General features: G+C 39.6%; 1 protein-coding gene across 3 annotated transcripts in view; it reads left to right on the top strand.

The window, feature by feature from the left end:
* Positions 1–21045, top strand: part of IQGAP1 (IQ motif containing GTPase activating protein 1) — a 54253-nt gene that overhangs the window by 18011 nt on the left and 15197 nt on the right. For all 3 annotated transcript variants that reach the window (XM_086848617.1, XM_023933701.2, XM_023933702.2), the window contains 21 exons: positions 210–277; positions 1290–1403; positions 1796–1974; positions 2638–2728; positions 3231–3394; positions 4454–4538; positions 5966–6129; positions 6498–6658; positions 7178–7302; positions 10475–10638; positions 13293–13383; positions 14481–14642; positions 15008–15150; positions 15499–15669; positions 16777–16860; positions 16957–17028; positions 17120–17189; positions 17966–18174; positions 19170–19325; positions 19538–19701; positions 20463–20687. In XM_086848617.1, the coding sequence (XP_086704743.1) occupies positions 210–277; positions 1290–1403; positions 1796–1974; positions 2638–2728; positions 3231–3394; positions 4454–4538; positions 5966–6129; positions 6498–6658; positions 7178–7302; positions 10475–10638; positions 13293–13383; positions 14481–14642; positions 15008–15150; positions 15499–15669; positions 16777–16860; positions 16957–17028; positions 17120–17189; positions 17966–18174; positions 19170–19325; positions 19538–19701; positions 20463–20687 (2862 nt within the window). The remainder of the gene's footprint in view (positions 1–209; positions 278–1289; positions 1404–1795; positions 1975–2637; positions 2729–3230; positions 3395–4453; positions 4539–5965; positions 6130–6497; positions 6659–7177; positions 7303–10474; positions 10639–13292; positions 13384–14480; positions 14643–15007; positions 15151–15498; positions 15670–16776; positions 16861–16956; positions 17029–17119; positions 17190–17965; positions 18175–19169; positions 19326–19537; positions 19702–20462; positions 20688–21045) is intronic.

Raw genomic sequence — 21045 nt, 5'->3', positions numbered from 1 at the left:
CCATTCTGTAATTCTGTGAAGACTTCATAGTGGTGGGCCAGTTACGTTCAGCTGAGGGGGAAAGAGAGTAGTCAGCTCACTCTTTTGGTGATTATCGGGTGTTATACTGGTTTACCTGTCCTTGAATCTGTATCTCCTAAAATTGTGTCATTGTCAGAACCACAAGGGAAAATGACTAGTTCTAATTCTTTGCTTCTTTTCTTTTCTAGCCTGTACCTTTTTAAATTGGGTCTTGCCCCCCAGATTCAGGATTTATATGGCAAGGTAGACTTCACAGGTAAACAAAACACAACACTCATGTATGCTGCCTTTATCTCATACCCTTCTAGATCAGTTGTGGAGCATCAATTAAAGGATTGTTACGGTCGATATACTAAATGCAAATAAAATTATAAATAATGGCTGTGAGGAGTTTTAGTAATTTAAGAAAAAGAGGCTTCATCTGCCAGCTTCTAAACCAGGCAGTTAGACAGTCATCAGTTCACTAATCATTTACTTTCACAAATAACAATGTCTTAACTCTTTTGTCACTGTTTTAAGATGCTTAAGCCTTGCATCCATCTCCTTGGGAGAGTTTTCAGTTTGGAACTTACTATGTGGTTCTGACCTCTTGTGGCAGTTTAGAGGTGCCATCAGCTGAAGAGGTGTTTGACAACTGATCTGCTGCAGGAGATGCCAGCACAAAGTTGTGTGTTCACTTCCTTAATTTTGCACAAGTGTCAAATTCCATTTTGCATTAGTGAGGCTCTTGCCTGAGGGCATACATCTGGTTTAAAAGGTGTATAAACTTTATTTCCCTGCAAATTGGTTGTTGATTATACTTTTAAAATGCTTATCTACTAACACTCTTTTAGAGTTGTATGGTATTTAGCAACCACATGTGTTGATGCATTCCATTCGCTCCTCTAGGTGTAGTCTGTTTGTGGGGAGAAAGAAAATGTTAAACTACTTGTGTGCATTTTCCTGACCTGTTGGCAACAATAGTTGAGGTACCTCAGAATGGAGTCTGTTTCTAGCTCCTCATGAGAGTTCTGGCATTGTTTCCTAGTAAGAAAAACAACAGAATACTCCCACGTGAGTTTCTGGGAGAAATGTATATTTTAGAAAAGTGTGCAAAATGTCTTAGCATTTTCATGTCTTTTGTTTCACTTACTGAGTTATATTCAAAGAATTATTTAAATAATAATTGTCATCTATTGTAGCTGTCCTTTATTTTTTTTCAGCAGCAGTTAGTATAGCAGTGCTAATGCATTTAAACACACGTAACACTATTTTAATGTGCATTTCAGAGGAGGAAATCAGTAATATGAGACTTGAACTGGAGAAGTATGGTATTCAGATGCCTGCCTTCAGCAAGATTGGAGGAATTCTTGCAAATGAACTTTCTGTGGATGAAGCTGCATGTAAGGAAAAATGGCATTTTGTTTGCTTATTCAAATCAGCAGATCAGTTAAGTGTTGATTTTAATGCTGCATGTTTTAAGCCTAGTACAGTCTTTCTGATAGGCCTTTTGGAAGACTGGGAAGATGTTTTTATTCTTCCCCTTTGTATTTTTCTTTTTTTTGGAGCATGATGATTCAACTGCTTAAAATATTTTAACTACAGAGTAGGGTGCTATTTTTTTCAGCAACACAAAGCCATGAGGAAATGAGAGATACTTGGATAACTCTTTTTCTTTCCAGTTAATTTTCAGATAATTTTTCTGCTCATTTCAAATAAGGGTTTATTGATTTCTTGATTTTTAACAGTGCTGTTTTGTTTGGGACTAACTGGCAGACTGTGGCTTGTTTTTCAGTGCACGCTGCTGTCATTGCCATTAATGAAGCAATTGACCGTCAGGTTCCAGCTGACACTCTTACAGCAATGAAGAACCCTAATGCCATGCTAATAAATTTGGATGATCAACTTGAATCCACTTACCAAGCCACACTCTACAGAGCAAAGCAAGACAAGATGGAGAACGCTAAAAATAGGGTAGCTCAGTTCTTCTTTCAAACCGTTTGCATGCATTACTATTTTGTAGTGCAGTGTGGGGCAAACTGTGGGGAGTTTGCCGAATGTGTGTTAAGGTCCTGTATGTGTAGTCTTAGGCAGATTTACACCTTGTGGCCTTCTATTATGTTCCCCTGTCTTCCTGCAGAAAACAGGCAATAGTTAGCTGCATTAGTCTGTTTAGCTGTCTGAAATATGGGCCACAAAGATACAGAATTCCTGTCACCATTTTTTATGTTTGGAATGCATCCCTCTGTTTTCATAGATATATTTTCCTAACAATGAAATGATGAGCAAAACTGACTTGATGCTGGAAGAGGTCCATGTTGCTTTAGAACACTGTATAACACATGCCTAGCTCTGGTGTACTCTGAACTTTCTATGTTCTGGAGCTCTGCTGTGTGTTCAGTTGAGCCATTACATTGAAATAAGATGTTTCTAAGCTATCTGTATCAAGAGTTTGACTGTAGTTGCTCTAAATGTATTTATGTCTAGGGCTTCTTTTTGCATGTGTAGAGGTAGTGTATGTATGGCCTATCACAGCTCAATATGGGTAAAGTTACACTTTGTGACCTTTTCAATTAAAAGGTTTGTAAAGGAGAAGGAAGCCACAGAAACCCTGATTAGTTTTCATTTCATCTTCAGATTGCCTCAGAAAGTTCAGATAGAGAGAGAGATGTGTATGAAGAACTTCTGACTCAAGCTGAGATTCAGGGAAACATCAATAAAGTGAACAGTAAGTATCATGTTATAGTAATAGTCTTAATTAAAAGGGTACTTCAAAATGATAGCTGTGCTCCTCTTTTTCTGTAATGCTGAAAAAAATTAAAGGCAGCTCCTCTGTTTTTGTGGGTTTTAGTGGTGGGGTGTTTTGGTTTTGTTCAGTCGTGTGGTTTTGTTGTTGTTAGTTGGTTTTGGTCTTGTTTTGTTTTTGTAGTCAGTATTAATACGTAGTTGTAAGCTTAATTCACTATGACTTCTGTTACCCTACCTTTTGGAAATGGATTGTCCGTGTTGCTGGGGCCTTCAGTTCTTCATCTTGTATACTGCATGCCATTTCCAGGCATTAGCCTGTTTTTCAGACTAATAATTCATAATTGACTTCATAATTGACTCTGGAAGTGTTCCTTTTGGATTACATACCTAACTTGATATCTGTCAGGTCTGAGAGTATTTCTTGCTGAGCGGTAGGTTATGTAAACCATGGAACTTTCTCAAAACTGTTTTACTGTTAATAGCGCATGCAGCCGTATCAAAGATTGACCTGGCTTTGGAGCAAGGAGATGCATTAGCACTGTATGAAGCTTTGGCAACACCAGCACTGGGACTCCGAGGATTGCTACGAGAAAATTGTGACTGGTATTTCAAGCAGTTTATGAGTGATAGGCAACAGAAACAGGAGGTATGGAAAAGTGTAGATTACCCTGATTTGTGAGATTTTTCCCTTGCTCCTGCCTTTCACTATACAACTGTGTACTAATCACTTGGTGTATACCTGCATTACAATTTCATGTTGGCTAGAAAAAGTTAGAGAGATGTTAAGAGATGGAAGTGTTCAGTAAGCCTGTCTATTACTTAGGTTTTATCTCTGCATGTGAAAGGCCGGTATAATGTTTGTATGTAGGTGTGCGTATAATTGACCAAACCTTAAACTACCAACTTGTATGTATATAGAACTATTAAAATTAAGGTGTGTCCTCCCTCATTTTACTATTGTCAGTGCCCAAATAATGTGGATATATGGATTTTATAAACACCTATCAGGTAAGTGTGAACTACTTTCACTTGTAAGAATACCATCATATGCCACTTGTGGGCATGGTGCTTAGGGACATGGTTTAGTGGTGGACTTGGCAATATTAGATGTGTGGTTGAACTCAGTGATCCTAAGGATCTTTTCTCAGCTTCAGTGATTCTGTGATGCTACCCAAAATATTAAAGCCCTTCTGCCTCCCTAGTTACTCAGTCTCGTTTTCTGTTTGTATTTGTGTGGTATCATATAGTCCAAGAAGCGTGTATGTATAAGTCAAAGCCACATGTTGTCCATTTTGATGTTTGCTAACCCTTTAGTTGCTCAGAGGTAAAACGCAACATTACATAATGGATTATGTATGTGCATGCCAAACTGCACAGTTGCTAATCTCACTCCAGCACGCAGCTCATGTACAGGGAGTCCTTTCCTACAAAATCGTGCCTTTTATCTTAAATATTTTATCATTTTGGAAGCAGTCTTGTCTTTAAATTGCTATGCTCATGAGACTGCAGTTCTGATATAAATAAGATCAGGTTGTACACATACGGTCTTTCAGCACCTGAACCGAGAATCTGCTGAGTAATTTCTGATTTCCTTATGTATATGGCAGTCTTTCTGTTTTAAGTTCAAGTGGAATATTTTTATTGAGGTAATTGAAATTAATAACATGGCACTGTTTCACTCTTACAGTTTCTGTTTTCTCTTTAGGCTGGCCTTACAGGTCCTCTGCAGAGGGAAGAGTTGCAGTTGGGAGTGGATGCTGCTAACAGGGCAGCACAACAGTACCAGCAAAGTAAGGATCAGCAGAGCAGCAAAGTCACCATGGATGTGATCAAGAAAATGAGGCAGCACCATATTTGGGTCTATTATGAATGGTCATTATGAATGTTCTTTAAGTACTTTACAGCTGCTAAGAACATGAAAGAGAGTTGGTTGCCCTGATTATTTGCAGTGTCTTTTATCCAGCTCTTACAATGTGGCTGGAGATAACAGCATATAATTTGAATTAAGAAATACAGAATTTTTGCATCAAACTTAAATAACCTCTTTTTATAGAATGCTTTTATGAATTTTTGTGCTGCGGCTCTGTGTCACACTATTGGGAGTGGTGAGACAGTACGAACGGCACAGACACTCTTGTGAGTTGAACAGGAGAGTGAGGTTTATTACCTCAGACCTTCTTTTATAGACCGATACGCGAAAGTCCAGAAAGGTAAAACTCTTATTGGTCAGTGAACTAGCACATCATCGTCATTGGTCGGTGGTGTACACCACCCCTCGACCTTCTCTTGCAAGAAAACAAGAAACTGACAAACAACACCTGCAAGGCTGTCTTCTATCTCTGGGGATTGTTTTGATTCCTCCTGATGATTTCCCAGGCCGCTTTCTCAGGCGAGTCTGAGAAAGTTACGTGGCCTGCTTTTCCACAGGCACTGTGCTCCCTGCTTGCTGCTCGCGTTTAGCATCCGTAGCTCTGCATATAAAATCTGGATTGCTCCAAGAGATGTGAAGGATAGGTTTATCTGCTGATCATTCACATTGAGCTACAGAACCGTGACTGTTTCTGAATATCATGTAGCAAATAAAATGCAGGTAATTTGCTGATTGTTTTTTGATAGATGCTTCTGAGACCACTCAGAGCTCTCTTACTGTGCAGGAGCAATTCACTTTGTGATAGGTAGAAAGGAGGCTTCCAGATATTTGAGGAGAGAGGATTTAGAATACGAGAGGAAAATAGTGAATGCTGAATTAAGTAGGCAGCTGCCTTTGAAGTACCTTACTTGTTAGGCATGGAAGGCCTAAAAAGTTTGCTTACCTGCTTGCAGTGTTTTAAGTTAGCTAGCATGTGCCCACTATGGAGTGCCTGTATGACTGCCTTGAGCAGGATAGAGGTAGAAAGGAAGAGAAAATTGGTATGGTTCACCCATCCAAAAATTTGCAATGAGGCTTCTTACTATCAGAATACTGAAATGTTAAAACGATCCCTTGATAACCAGACAAAAAAGGTGAACTAATACTAAATATGAGCATTGTGTGTTTTAATTGTCTTCAGTACTGGAAGACTAACTGGGGATGTATGGATCTGAGTTTTGCTCTTTCCCTGTAATTTGGGTGTTATTCTTTCTCTAGTTAAGCATTTGAGCAAAATAAAAGTGCTGTTATTATGGGAGCCTCAACTGTCTGCCTTCCTTATTCTTTATGCTCTTTGATTATTTCTAGGACTGGCAGCAGTAGCCAGAATTAATTCAGCAATTCAAATGGGTGATGCTGAGAAGACTGTGGCTGAAATGATGAATCCAGAGGCCCAGTTACCAGAGGTTTATGCATTTGCTGCAGATCTTTACCAAAGGGAGCTGGCCACCTTACAGCAACAGAGTCCTGAAGTAAGAATCACCTTCTCTGTTTTTTCCAGAAGTTTGCATGGGTCACTGGGTCTACCTTGTCTGTTTTCTTAACTGTATTTTCTGGAGCAAACCTTTTTTGAGTCTTCACAGAGCTGCTTTGGTATTCAGTCTGTTCTGATGTGGTTTAATCCTTAAATCTTGATCTGCTTGGCCTTGTAAGACTGTACCTCAGTTTCTTACTTGATGCTCTAGCTTTTTTGAAGATACCCACCTTCCTACTTTGTTATCTTAAAGGGTGTCCCTTTGCCTTGTTACATGTCTCTTCTAACAGCTACTCCACTGTTTTTTATGTGCAGCAAATTTGTGTAGAGCGAATGGAATTAATTTGTTGCCCTCTTTGTGTGCAGGGCCACCTCACCCATCCAGAACTATCTGTCGCTGTAGAGATGCTGTCTTCCGTGGCCCTGATTAACAGGGCTTTGGATTCAGGGGATATGAATACAGTGTGGAAACAACTGAGCAGTCCTGTCACAGGCCTTACAAATATTGAGGAGGAGAACTCTCAGAGGTGAGTGATTCAAGGAATCGTGCCTGTCCTTGATGTTGCTTACATTCCGTGACTCCATGAATTTTCTTTTCCTTCTCTTAAATTTTACATTATTTCTACATTATTTGTTACAGTATGGATTTAATCTGTGCTGTCTCTTGCATCTTGTTTTTGCTATTACCGTTTCTTACTGGTCTGATTCTCGTGCTGTCTCTCAATGCTTTCTCATGGATTTCACATTAAAGATATGCTATAATACCGTTAGGTTGTCACTAGTATTTAATGCCAGCTCACCCACTGTTTTCTTTGCCCTGGACCCTTATTCAGTGTTTCAGTGCATTTTTGTCTGTTTGAATGTACTTCACATTTGTGCTGACATGCTCCACACATGCAAGCATTTCTCTTTTCTCCCCGTTTTCAGTTTCAACCCTCATGTTACCTCTCCCACTTCGTGTGCAGTTCTCAGTGCTGGGTTGTGTTCTCCCTAAGCAGCTTGTTGCAATGTGATGTTTACTGGGTTTGGGTTTTGTTTTCTGACAGATACATTGATGATTTGGTGAAGCTGAAAGCTGAAAGAAGTGCAGAAGGAAATGAATTTATCACGTGGAATGATATCCAATCATGTGTTGATCATGTGAATAAAGTTGTGCATGAAGAACATGAAAGTAAGTTTTTCTGTTCAATTCATGCTAGACCGATTGTAGCTTATAAGGAGTGCTAAAATTAGGTGTGTGTCAATACAAAAAGTTACTGATTGACTTGTAGTTGTGTTGTATGCTAGATGTCTAGGAAGATCTTAGTTGTGAACAAGACTTGGTGATCTGTAACATGAAAGTCTTGATTGCAGGACTGCTTGTTGGAGTGATCAGACAGTTTGTTGTGTTTGTGGTATTGACATCAGTATTTCAAAACTGATTTTTAGTCCTTCCAATGTAAATTTTAACCCTTTTTGGATTGAAAATGCATTGTCTGGTGTCAGTGTCTAGGATTAGTCTAGAATCTTCTCATTTTGCTTCAATCCCCCAAATTTAAGGTAATATTATCAAAATCTCTCAGTTGTAGCCTTGTCTTGGAGTGCTCCATCCTTCTTCCTAATTTGCTGCTTTCAGTAGAAGATATTTTTCTTGAAGTCTTATCCTTTCTTTGACAGCAACTTTTTCCCCTGTTCAGTTTTCCTTTTATTCCTTTTATTCCTTTTTTTTTTTTTTCATCTGCATTGGTCTTTTTACTTTCTCAGTATTCCATTCCCCAATTTAGTTCCCAGCTTAGCTCCCTAATTGGAAGATGTGCAAAAACCCTCTGAAGTTAAAAGTGTCTAACGCCAGATTACTGGTAAGACTCCAGCTCTCTGGGTGCAGGGACGGTGGTATTTGAGCTCTCACCATGACTATGTTTCTGGAGTTAATCCTTCAACTGTACTGTGTGTGTCATGCCCTGCAATCACACTGCTCAGTGTTTCCCTAGAGGGCTTACTGATCTGGAGCATGGAAACCTGTTTCTTTGCAGTTATATAAAAGGTGTGATTGAGGAATCACCAGTAATACATTGCACTGACTTATGGGCGTTTGGTCAGTAGCCCTATATTGAAGAGAACGGGAAGATGTATAGGATATACATATACAGTGCCAGGTTCAATGGGGCTTAGAGCAGCCTGGTCTACACTCTTCTTGGTCTAGTGGAAGGTGTGCCTTACCTGTGGCAGGGAGGCTTGGAGCTAGGTGATCTTTAATGTCCCTTCCAACCCAAACCACTCTGCGCAGCAAGTGTGAGTGCTGAAAATAATGTACTTACAAAGGAAAAAAATCACTGATGGAAACTGAGAATGGTGAATGAGTGTTAATAATGTATTTTCTATATTTCTAGCTCTGCATGTTTTTTACTTTCTATTTCTCAGTAGTATTTGTTAATACGAGTCCTTTAGCAGTGATAAAAAACTGACCCTGAGTGTAATTATGAAAACTTCATGAGAACAGAAAATTGGAGTAATTGTTCTTGTGCTAAGACAGCATTCGTTGACTTTAAATCCAGAGTGAAGATAGAGGAGTCCTTGAAAATAGTAAAATTAAATAAACTTATTCTTCAATAGACCCTTGTGATGTTCTGTTTCAGATAGTTGAATATTTTTTTTTTCTCACTTTCAGTAAGAGTTTTTAATTTTTGTTTATGACCTATACTGAAAACCTCCTGGGTTTGATACTAACTTTCAAGCCATCTTTGATAATTTTGTAATATTTAATATCTCAGCAAGGCTCAGAGCCTTGCATCATAAGGCGGGAGAGATTTGCCACAAGTCTGGAGGTGATCCTGAAGTTTATGTTGTACACCGAGGCAAGCTAATGTCTTCTGCCGAGTTCTTTTGTGAGCTTGGTGTGTTGTCTTTCACTGCGCAAAGCTTCTACTCTAGGGAGGGTTAACTTTTAAATTAAAAGCTTGCTGTCTTGGTTAACTTGTTTCCTGCATCTCCAGATAGACACTGTGTTTCCTATTTGGGTCACATAAGCAGATTTGTTGAAACCACACAAACAGGGCACCACACTGGGGGTGCACACAACGGTGTTAGTCTAATAATAGGTGGTCACAGGGGAATTCTAGAAGTCTGTGTAATCCCAATGTCCTTGGTTCTTTTAATGCTTCTTATCCTGTAAGAAAAGGTGCAGAAAATCCTGTAATGAGGTAAATTGTTCTCCTGGGGAATTTCCTAATTCTTTGGTCTGCTTTGTATATGCCCTTATGCAAAGTTTTATTGTCTCTCTATGAGTAAGTTAAATTAGTCAGAGAAGGTCCTCAAGCTTTGTGGCACTATATATATGTGTGTGTGTATGTATATATATATGTATATATATATATATGTGTGTGTGTGTATATATATATATATATATATTTCTCTTAAGTTATCGTAACTGTTTTTTGATAGAAACCATGCCATCATTTTAGTGATGCAGTTCTTGAAACATCCTCAACATATATTTTTCCCCGATCTCTACTCAATCCAAATATAATCTCTAACCCAAGGTGTTCTATTCTTTGTATGAACTTCTGTTTTGTGAGCCTTGTGTTGAAGAGTCACAGTCTTTGAATACAATAACCAAAGCAGGAGATTCCCACACTGAGCTCCTTTCTTTTCTCTAAAAGACTTGTTTGTTCTGCACTGAACAAACCATGGTTGTATACTTCTTTAAGCAGGAATTGAATTGGATGAACTCTGGGATTCGTCTCTACCTGAATTATTTAATGGTTTTCGGGACACAGTTGCTATAGATGTAGACTCTGTTTGCATTTAGCTGACGGTAGGGTCTTAATATTGCTGAATGGCAAATTTTACTGTACTTGGATAGCATCCACTTTTCTGATAATACAGCTGATACTACGTATGTCCTTAATAAAAGAGTTTTCTAAAATAAAAAGTTACTGTATTTTTAAATGGTATTCCATGCAATCTTTAGTTTCATGTGAGGATTTCTTTCTGGAGAAGCCAGAACCTTGGAATATTGTGAACTCTGGTTACTCGGGCTTTGATAATTCTCTTCTAAAAGCTCTGAGCTGGGTGTCTGAGGATTCAGTTTTGTCCCTACATGTGATCTCCCTGAGGTTTTGTTTTTTTTCTTTTAAACTTTATTTTTTTAATTGCAATGCTCAAGAATCATGACTGCTTTAAGTGGAAGAAGTAGCCTTGGTTTCTCTACTAGTAAATAATGTTTTCTGTTAAAAATGTAGTGGTTCTGAGCTGTTGCTTGATTTAGGAAGGACTAACCGCACTTCACTTCTGAAGTGAAGCTTATGATTATTGTTGACCAAGAATGGAAGTTTGTTTTTCTCCCCCTTTGCCTTCCTCCCTAGGGATTTTGGCGATTGGTCTTATTAACGAAGCTTTGGATGAAGGGGTCACCAAGAAGACTCTCCAAGCCTTACAGACTCCTGCAGCAAAATTGGAGGGTGTAGCCCCGAAGGTAGCGCAGCATTATCAGGATACACTACTTCGAGCCAAGAGAGAGAAAGCACAGGTAAGTGCAGTTAAATGCATCTCTTGAAAGACCAGTGCATTAGTGTTACTGGATTCTTACTGGTCTTGAAAGACTGGAATCAAAATTGGCAATGGTGAGAGAGGTGGACATTCTGCATACCTTCAGCAGGTCTTAACTAATCAGTTTGGATCCTTTGGTACTAGAGAAAGAGATTTCAGCAAACAGTGTGAAACCATGAACTGTGGAGATGGGTATAAGGATATCAAGTGTACGTTGTGGCTTGCTGCAACTTGGGTCCCAAGTGAGATATGTATCTTTTTTTGTGGAAAAATAATATTCATCACCTGTTTTTGTAAGGAGACCATGTTCATTCCAGGAGTACTGAACTTTCGATTGCAAGTTTTCTGCAAGTTTAAGTATTTTCTTCTAATGTTCTTTATTAAATATAGTCTTAGGTGTAGTTATATATGGCAAAAAAGAAAGTTTCTGAAAGCAGAAAAATCTGTAAAGTGATAAATTAGAAAAAAGATGTGAAGCAACATACATGCTACCAGCATATGGTATTTCTCATCTGATGACATTTTCATAGCTTATGACTTTTGCGGCAGAAGTTGTCCTTAGCCAAGGACTTCTACCTATTTGTACATAGTTGCAGCTTTCACTAACTGAAAGGTGAGATGAAGAGAGGAAGAGCAAGTTTCATCTTACAGGTATAAGAAAGGATGAAGAGTGCACGTGTGTGTACGCAAGTGGTTTTTGGGTAGTAGGGATAGGACACAGATTTTTTTTTTTCCCCCCCTCATCTATTTACAGAGAAGTAGCAGATGTCTGTGTTCAGGGGCTTCAGAGTGTTCGGTTTTCTTTTTTCTGCTGTGGAGCTCATTGCTCTAAGTAGCAATGCACAATTTTGTAGAGTGGCTAAGGTCTAGATTTTGTTGAATGTTTTGTTTTTGACCAAAGGTAAACCGGTGTGATAACAATAGCTGAACACTGTATGCAATTCTGATGAAAATTGCTAAGCAGCTTTCCCAAGGGTCTTGACAGGGTTAATGTTCCTCAGGATCCATTTTGTGCTGAAGCATTTCCTCTCTCTGAGTCAGAATGAAACAATGACATCTTTTTATCCTGTGCTTAAATTTGTGCCAGACTGTGCTGGTAACTTCTGAGTGGGTATGAAATTACCTTATTTAGGCATAAGATAAATAAAGGGCTTCTCGCAGAAGCATGGGAGTAATTCCAGAAATGGAAGGATCATATTATAAAGTAACAATGTGGGGAAAATAAACACAAGCTGAAGCCAACTGTTACGAACTAGTGTTGGGGCTGAGAGGGATTATAGTTCACCTGAAGATGTTGCTCTGTTGCTTATTTGAATGCGAAGTGCTGTATCATGCGTGTTTCTGATGTGATGAGGTGAAAGAGAAGAAAACAATAGACTCTGTAGTGTGTTACATTGTGTGTACCTTGCAGAAAGCCTTGCAGCAGCAAGACTGTAGAGAAGCACAGAATGGTTTTGGTAGTCTTTGGGTTGAGTTCTGTGGGTAGATAGTACAGTAGAGTTACAGTGTCCCCCATACCCTGGACAGGAATTTAGCTGTTGCTGGTACTCTTGTGGGACTGTCTGGCTTTCAGATGAAATCTGCCTGTGAAGGTCATGTTAAGCTCTGGAATGAAGTGTCATTTAGCCAGTTAGTTTCAGATCTGCCAAAAGCATGGAAGGAAACGTTCATTTTAAGTCTGGCCTTAAAGCTCTTGAATGTTGTAAATAGTGGTTCTTTTGTGCAGTGTGATTACTATTCCATTCCAGAACTAAACGTTTCCTGTGTTCCGTTTGTATGAGGAAAGTTGTCAGAGGGATGGCTGTTGCATCTTGGCATTTCTTTCAGTAGTTACCTACAGGAAGCACCAGTAGGTGGGGAAAAGCTTATGCTTGGCAACTGCTGGCTCATTGTTCTTTATGTATATTTTGGGACTTGCAAAACACTTGTCCCTTTCCTCGTCTCAAATTTCTGCATGTAACATGAGCTCATTTGTCTGGATTTCCCAGCCAAAATACAGAATACTGTGTGATCACTGATCCTTTGCAAGCAATCTGTTAAAATAAAGATTTAAAACATGGCTTTGACTGCTGTGTGTGTACACCCGTCCACAGTATGTATGATGCTTTTTGCTTTGCTAGTTTGTACAGGTTTGTGAAGTGTTGTGGTCATGGAAATGAGCAGCCTATTGTGATGTTAGTTACCCAAAGGTTTATTAATTTCTGCACACAGGTGTGCATCGGCAGTTCTGTGTAGTCATCTTCTGGTGAAGGACCAACTTCCTGGAAAATAGTATCCTTTTAGCTAGTATGGCTTTAGGACTAACTGGTACCAAGTCCCTGGCCTTGTGTTCACTCAATTATTAGAGTGATTCCCACTGGCAGGATTTCTTGTTTGTTCTGTTTCCTGAAAAGATTTTTTTTGTCTAGGAGAAAGAATTGAGTTTGGTAATGCCATAGTAGTAGTCTCTGCCAGTCACAAATCCAGATGATGTCCATGTGCTGGAGTCAGTTAGGAAGACTGAAATACTTCTTATTCTCTCTGATATGGAAAAGTCCTCTATTGGCTATTTCTGAATATAGGTTATCTTACTTTGCAAAAATAGTGATACTTTTCTCCTGATACCATGTATTTTTCTTGTTGTATTCTCTTCAGGACACACAGGATGAAACAGCTGTTCTGTGGCTAGATGAAATTCAGGATGGGATTCATAAGGCTAACAAGGACACAGAGGAGTCCCAGAGATGTAAGTATTATCGCACAGTATTGCAAGTAATCCCCACTACCAGCCAAATACCAGTTATTTAAGGAAAGGCTGGGGGCTAGAAATGTCATGTACACGTGGCAAAGGAAACCACATGAATCTACAGGCTTATGGTGCAGGTGTGTTTTTTTGAGAAGTGAAATTCAGATTCTTCAAATACTAGATGTCTTCTATTGTGGCGCGATATGCAATTTTTTTCCCAGTTTTGCATGTGGGCATTAGGCAGACATTACCTCATTGGACAAATCTCTATCAAGTTGTTTGTCATTTGTGACTAATTGTGCATGTCTGTGTATGGTTAGTTAGATGTGAGAGTGTTCACATGCACAATTGAAATGGTGAGAATTCTGGTGAGAATGAATGAATGAATGAATGAATGACCTTTTATTTGCATAAGGTATTGTTGTCTTGTCTTGGTTCTCTTGCATATGTGACTGTTGTCTTTTCTTGGCTCTCTTAGGTATTACCAGACAAGCACTCACATGTTTTTCAGATACAGAGGGTGCTATACATCTACACTATACTCACCTTTTCTCCTTAACGTAGTTTGCAGGCGGACTGATCCACCCGTTGTTGCATCCCAGTCTTTATAACAATGTTGTTTCTGTCTGCAGAAACAATTAAATAATTACTGCTCTTGTTGGAAAGACCTCTTTTGAGTTGTGACTGGACTCTGCCAGAGGAAACTGTGTTAACTGAATGTAGTGGTTTAGATTTAGTGTGGTCAAACCACCACACTGAAACAGATGTCAGAGGAGAGCTGTAACTTTGTGTGTTGAAAATATTCTGGTGGTAAATCAGCACCATGCTGGGACTTATGGGCACACGAATGACATGCTGTCAGGTGCGGTTCCACACATGGTTGGACAGTCTGTACTGAAGAGGCCTCTATACTGCAAATTGTCCAGTTTGTTTTTTATTTATATTTCATGCTTAAAATGTACACTTAAAATTTGCATTGTCTTACACACACCCCAGCTCTGAGGGTATGTTCATGTTGCCTTGCTCTGTTCTGCTATTCTGTGCTTGCTGTGAGCTACTGAGCCCCTGAGCTAACCTGCTTCCTGGTGTTACCCAAGTCTCCTTAGGAATTCTGGCCATTAATGAAGCAGTAGATCATGGTGATGTTAGCCAGACCCTGAGTGCCTTGCGTTCACCTGATGTTGGGCTGTACGGAGTCACTCCAGAATGTGCTGAGACGTACCAACAAGAACTGTCAGAAGTCAAGAAAAGGGCAGCAGGTACACCTTAAGTAGCTAACCGTTAGCGAAATAAATGCAAGGTTATTGTACATGGAATTGGAACCAGAGGTAAAAAAGCCCCTGAGAAGAAATCTTGTGTTGTAAATGGTAGCTGTGGATACTTTGTGAAATAAGGGGTTTCTTTTTCAAAGAAAGTGTGTGAGCAGTATGATGTTCTCCATGTCTAAAATGTGTTGTGTTTAGATAGCTCTCTTATGATGTCATTAGGGACTTGGAAACATTCCTTTCCTCACTTGGAGGAAGAAGAATCTGTAAAGTAGATTTCCTGGCTGTAACATTTGTATGTGTGAAAAGTAGGACACTTGTCAGATTTTCAGACTTCTAACTGCAGTTTCTACTCTTAGGGGGCAATGGCAGTGAGTGGGTGAAACACTGGGTGAGAGGAGGCTATCATTATTATCATAACCTACGGACCAAAGAGGGAGGATGGGATGAACCAGCAGGATTTGTACAGAATGACACTCAGCTGTCACGGGAAGAGATACAGGTAGAGTAGATTAACGCATGCCCTTTTTCTCAAAAGTGGATTTCGTACCATTCCCACCCTTAATGCAGCTCTAAGATAGAATGCTTCAATGCTATAGTCATGTTAAAAAGCTTAGTAACTCATTTGATTTGCTAGGCATCATCAGATTGTGTGTGTCACAACTCCTTGTCCTGTTTCAGAAAAATTTATCCTGTCACTAAAAGAGTACCGGACCATCATGTCACTGTTTTTTGAACGACAGATTTGGAGTTTCTTGTAAGCATAATGTGGAAAGCTGATGTAACATCCTTTTTCTTGTATTTCCATTTTCTTTTTCTGGCACCTCTTCCTATCATAACATTAAATCAGAGCACCATATCCGGAGTCACTGCAGCATACAACCGAGAGCAGTTGTGGCTTGCTAATGAGAACCTGATTATGAAACTTCAGGCTTGCTGTCGAGGGTATCTAGTTCGCCAGGAATTCAACTCAAGAATGAATTTTTTGAAGAAGCAAGTCCCAGCAATCACTTGCATTCAGGTAATGAATTAGTTCTGTTTGGAATTTGTATTCTGCAGTTGTTTTCTGTATTTGACGATTTTTATTCAGTTCAAAACAGTTGCTACAGCAAAACAATAGCTACAGCACACAACTGTCTTTGCCTTGTATTGTAAATTATCTAAAAATGTTTCCTTCTCCCAGTGAGTTTTGGTATATTATTTGCTTTTGGGTGTCATATATAATCAATCCAATAATCACATGGAATGGGAGACAGAAAAACTTATTTGAGGACGCTTTACCAATTATTTTTTTGCATGTTTCAGTGTTTTGGGAGTAAGGCAATGTGAACTGTGTTGTATGTGTTGATGGGGATAATACCATAAGACTGTGCTGCTGTGATTTGTCATGAATTCAAGAGGAGCAACAAAATTTTCAGTATTCTTGAGTAAGATGCTTCTCTTCAGATTTGTTCAGGGATTTGGAGGATTGAGAACCTGAAAGAGATGGTAGGATAATTCAGCATGAAATTGGGTGCATTTACAGGACAACAACAACAAAACTCTTTCTGTGGTGTTGTAACTGAAATGCTTGCAAGTTAAATAACTGCTTTGCACCCTATTACCATTTTATTATTTCAGCAGTATGTGTCTGTCTGTTTCTGCCTAAGTAGCACATACTCTGACCATATATTTAACAAAATATACCTTCACACCCACTCCCAGCTCATTAAAATAGCGCTCTCTCCCTTTAAGTGTAGTCCAACCCCTTGCCTGACTTCTCTTCCCAAGTGTCCATGGCAGTGTGTCTTGGAAGGCTTAAATGTTACATCATTGTTCTCACCAGCAGCAGCAGCTAACACATGATCCTCAGGTAGAACAGCTTCTGTCAACTTGACTGTTTCACTGTGTCCTTGACCCCTAACTGTGCTTCAGAAGGCTCTTCATGGGGTCGTTTCAAGTCTCTCATGATTACTGTTGGGAAATAGTTAATGTTTCACACAGTGTATCTCTTGGTAAGACAAGCACATCTCCTTCATGCTTCATTTAGTCAAAAGGGCAGGTGGAAGCTGAGGAACACAAAACTCAGATTTGTAATTATGTCCGTTTAATTAGAAAAGTAAAGTGAGCGTGCCTGTTTTGATTTCAGTCTCAGTGGCGTGGCTACAAGCAAAGGAAAGCATATCAAATCCGATTGGATTACCTACGCGCACAAAAGGACCAAGTAATAAAGGTAGTGCAGTTCCCCGCTGACTTTTTTGGTAAACCTTTGGGGTAGTGAACTTTGTAGATAAGGTTTCTGTCTGATGTTTTTGTTGCCTTTCAATAGATTCAGTCAATGACCAGGATGTATCAAGCCAGAAGACGTTATAGAGATCGTCTGCAGTATTTCAGAAACCATGTAAGAGGCTATCTTGTTAAATGTATTCTGTACCTGACTTTGGTACTGTTTCTGGAGTGATGTCAAGTGCTTTTTTTTTCTTAAATCCTAGATAAATGATGTTGTAAAAATTCAAGCCTTTATCCGAGCAAACAAAGCACGAGAGGACTACAAAACCCTCAGTAAGTATTGTCAAGAGGATAAAAACTGATGTGCCTCAAATCTCTGTGAGGGATCATAGATTCATAGAAGAGATTACCCAACTCTCTCTGCCTGTCTCCATAGGAGAGATGCTCCAGCCCCCTGATCATATTTTTAGCCCTCCTCTGGACCCAGTCCTGCAGCTCCACATCTTCCTTATTATGTTGGGGTCCCCAGAGCTGAACACAGTACTCCAGGTGGGCTCTCATGAGAGTGGAGTGGGGGAGGAGAATCACCTGCCTTGATCTCCTGACTACACTGCTTTTGATGCAGCCCAGGATGCAGTTGGCTTTCTGTGCTGCAAGTGCACATTGCTGCGTCATGTCAAGCTTTTTCTCCAACCAATAATATGATGTTGACTTATATGGCTGTGTGATCTATAACAGCAAGACAGCTTGGAGGAACAATTGGCATGAATTTGATAGGGCAGCACAGGGAATAGGTAGCTCCTGAGGCTAAAGGAGTACTTTATTCTAGCTGTCTTTTTTTTTTTTTTTTTTTCTGCTGAAAAATAGAACTATAGCTTTGCAGTTAGCTCTGACAGTGTGACTGCCCTATACTAATACTGACTTCGTTTTTGATTTACTTCTCTTACATTTTTCTCAAAACAGGAAAATCAAAATATCTGAAGCTGTCTAGACATGATGGTATTAATTTGCCTCTGGGTGCTCCTTGATATGCTGTTTAAAGAGATAAGGCACATATTTACTTCTGTTTGCCATCCTCTAGTGTTGTCTGTTTTCTTGCCTATTTTTAGTTAGTGCTGAAAACCCACCTATGGCCGTGGTTCGGAAATTTGTCCACTTGCTCGATCAGAGTGACCAAGATTTTCAGGAGGAGCTTGAGCTAATGAAACTACGTGAAGAAGTTGTAACCTTGATCCGATCCAATCAGCAACTGGAAAATGACCTCAATCTCATGGATATCAAAATTGGTTTGCTCGTGAAAAACAAAATCACATTGCAGGTAAGAAATGTGTTTGTTGAGAGACCAGCTACATATTGAATTGAGCCCAGTGGTAGTTAGCATGGAGAGCTCCTGGCCTCAGATGTCAGTTGCTCAGGCTCAGTGGAAAACGTTTCCCCAGACTTAGTTTTTACTCCATGTTCTTAGTCTATTCCACTAATTTAGTCTGTATCCCTAGAAAGAAAACTGTAGGAGGAGAAGAAAAAAGCCCTGAAGCTAAAAAAGGCAACAAGACTATCTTGATCTAATGAATGCAAAAAGTTTTGTATTTAAGGGCTTTGTGACTCTTTTGTTGAACGAGTCACATGCCACAAGCTTGCAGGCAGGGGGCTGATTTTGGAGGCAGGAGACGTGCTTATGCCGCTCGGTTGCTTGTTGGTTAAAGAAAGCCCCCTCTATCTAAGCTTGGCTGGTGTGATAAATTAAAAAAAAAAAAAAAAAAAAGGCTCTTGCTGATGCAGCACTGTCTTTTCTTCAAGCTGAAGTATTGGTCAGCTTTTCATGTGGTCCTGGATTCATTACAATAGGCTTCTCTGAGTGCAAATTCAATTGGTGTAGTGGAATTTGTCTTGGAAGGAAACTGCAGTGGTTGGTCTGGTGCTTGCGGTGAAAAGTGGCATTGCTGTCAGAGTATGTGGAAGGTAGTGAGCTAGCTGAATATGGAACAGTATTTTTAAACCGTAGGCCCAGTTTAAAAAAGGAAAACATTTCCAAGCATCTTCATAATGCTACTAGCTCTGATAGTAATTACTACCAAGAGTGACTAACCCTTCTAGGGTTTCAGACAAATTCACAAACAGGAACAAAGCAGAACATGTATTTCCAGTTGGAGAAACTGCTGCCATAGCAAATAATGCTTTACTTTAATAGACCCAGGCATTCCTTGACCCTGTATTTCCACGTCCAAAAGAAGTGGCTCTCAGATGCAAGTGTTCTCCAGTACTGCCTGTTAGAAACTTCTCAGAGTGAAATCTATACCTGTTTTTTCTTTCCAGGATGTTGTTTCTCATAGCAAAAAACTTACCAAGAAGAACAAGGAACAGCTCTCTGACATGATGATGTTGAACAAACAAAGGGGAGGTTTGAAAGCACTGAGTAAAGAAAAGAGAGAGAAGTTGGAAGCCTATCAGCATTTGTTCTACCTACTTCAGGTAAGCAACTTCTTACGCTGCTCGGTAACCTTTTGTCGTAGAAGGTTATATGTCTTAACACAGTCTTTGCTTATGCACTGTAGTTGTCATACAAGCAGTAAAGTTGGAAAAGACCTTTAAGATCAAGTCCAGCCAGCAACTCTTGAGCCACCTTAGTTTTTAGCGACACCAGCGGGGACATGCACACTAAGTAATTTTTCTTGTTGTTGTAGACTAACCCAACCTACTTGGCCAAGCTGATTTTTCAGATGCCTCAAAACAAATCCACAAAATTCATGGATTCTGTCATCTTCACGCTGTATAACTATGCATCCAATCAAAGAGAGGAATATCTGTTGTTGCGACTTTTCCAAACAGCACTGCAGGAAGAGATCAAGTATGTGGTAGCATACGGCACATTCTTGCTGTTGAATCAGTTTTGGCAGTTCTTGAGATTGAGGCCGTTTTCATGTAAAGTCTAATTCTTACTTGCAGATAATGCTAAACTGTCTCTTCATTGTCCTCTTCCCCTTTCATATCTGTTAATGTAGTCTATAAAAGAAGAATCAAGTATGTCTATTGAAGATGAGGTCTTTTCACTTCAGTCAGGATTTCACTGCTCTACATGGCAGCTACTTTTGATCTGATGCAAAGTCATGCTAAAATTCAGTCTAATCTCAATTCTCTGGTGTCTGATTAAAAATATGTCCAACAAACTGCAAACTTAGGCATTATGAGCCAGGAAGAGGGCTAAATCTAAGCTCTCTGGATTTCCAAAAGCTAATGAGGAGTCTGAAATCTCTATTGTTTGGCATTTCTGTTTCCTGCGTGTGTTAGAAACTTTGGCTATCCTCAGACATGTTTTGTTGGATTGGTTGGGCTTTAGGAGCTCGGTGTTTGCACTTTACAATGCAGTGGCACAAGTCGCTTTGAGGAAGAATATGCAATGAAATTTTTGAGGAACTGCCCTTAAGCATTTTTGGGAATGCTTTTCAAGCATGAAGATGTTATGACTGGTAACAAATAACAGCTTTTAAAATACATGTGTGTCGTACCCCCCACCCCCAAAGTCATGCTTGGATCAGTAGTCTAGGGAAGTGTAGGCAGGTGGTAGAGTTATGCATACCTCAGATTTCATATAGATTCTTTCTTCTTCAGATCAAAAGTAGACCAGATACATGAAATAGTGACTGGGAATCCTACTGTTATTAAAATGGTGGTAAGTTTCAATCGTGGTGCCCGTGGTCAGAATGCCCTGAGGCAGATCCTTGCACCAGTTGTGAAGGAAATCATCGATGACAAGTCACTTAATATCAAAACTGATCCTGTGGATATTTACAAGTCTTGGGTTAACCAGATGGAATCTCAAACGGGAGAGGCCAGGTATGAGACCCGTTAATAGTGTATTTTTCTAAACATTGCTTAGCTGCTTTGCATTGCTCAGTTAATCATCATCAATGCATTTGTCCATCTGATTGTCTCGTCAAGACAGCTTTCATCTCGAAGTTCTAAAGTTCACATTCTGATTATGGTGCTGAGAGTATTGGACAGGAATGTCATTAGCTGATGGAAGAAGAAATGCTCTTTGGTGTTTTCTTGTGTTAACCTGATAGTTAGCGATGAGATGCACTCTAACTTAAAAGAATGTATTGTAAGAAAATGCATTTGGGAGTCGCTTCCATGTCAGTCCATGTTCATGTCATGCGTGGCCCACGCAAACAGGTAGTATTCGCAAGCACAC

Source organism: Cyanistes caeruleus, chromosome 13 (assembly GCF_971803275.1).
Source record: "Cyanistes caeruleus chromosome 13, bCyaCae1.hap1.1, whole genome shotgun sequence".
Taxonomy (NCBI): Eukaryota; Metazoa; Chordata; class Aves; order Passeriformes; family Paridae; genus Cyanistes; species Cyanistes caeruleus.
Note: the sequence above shows the minus strand (reverse complement) of the source record. Positions and strands in the feature narration are given on the sequence as shown.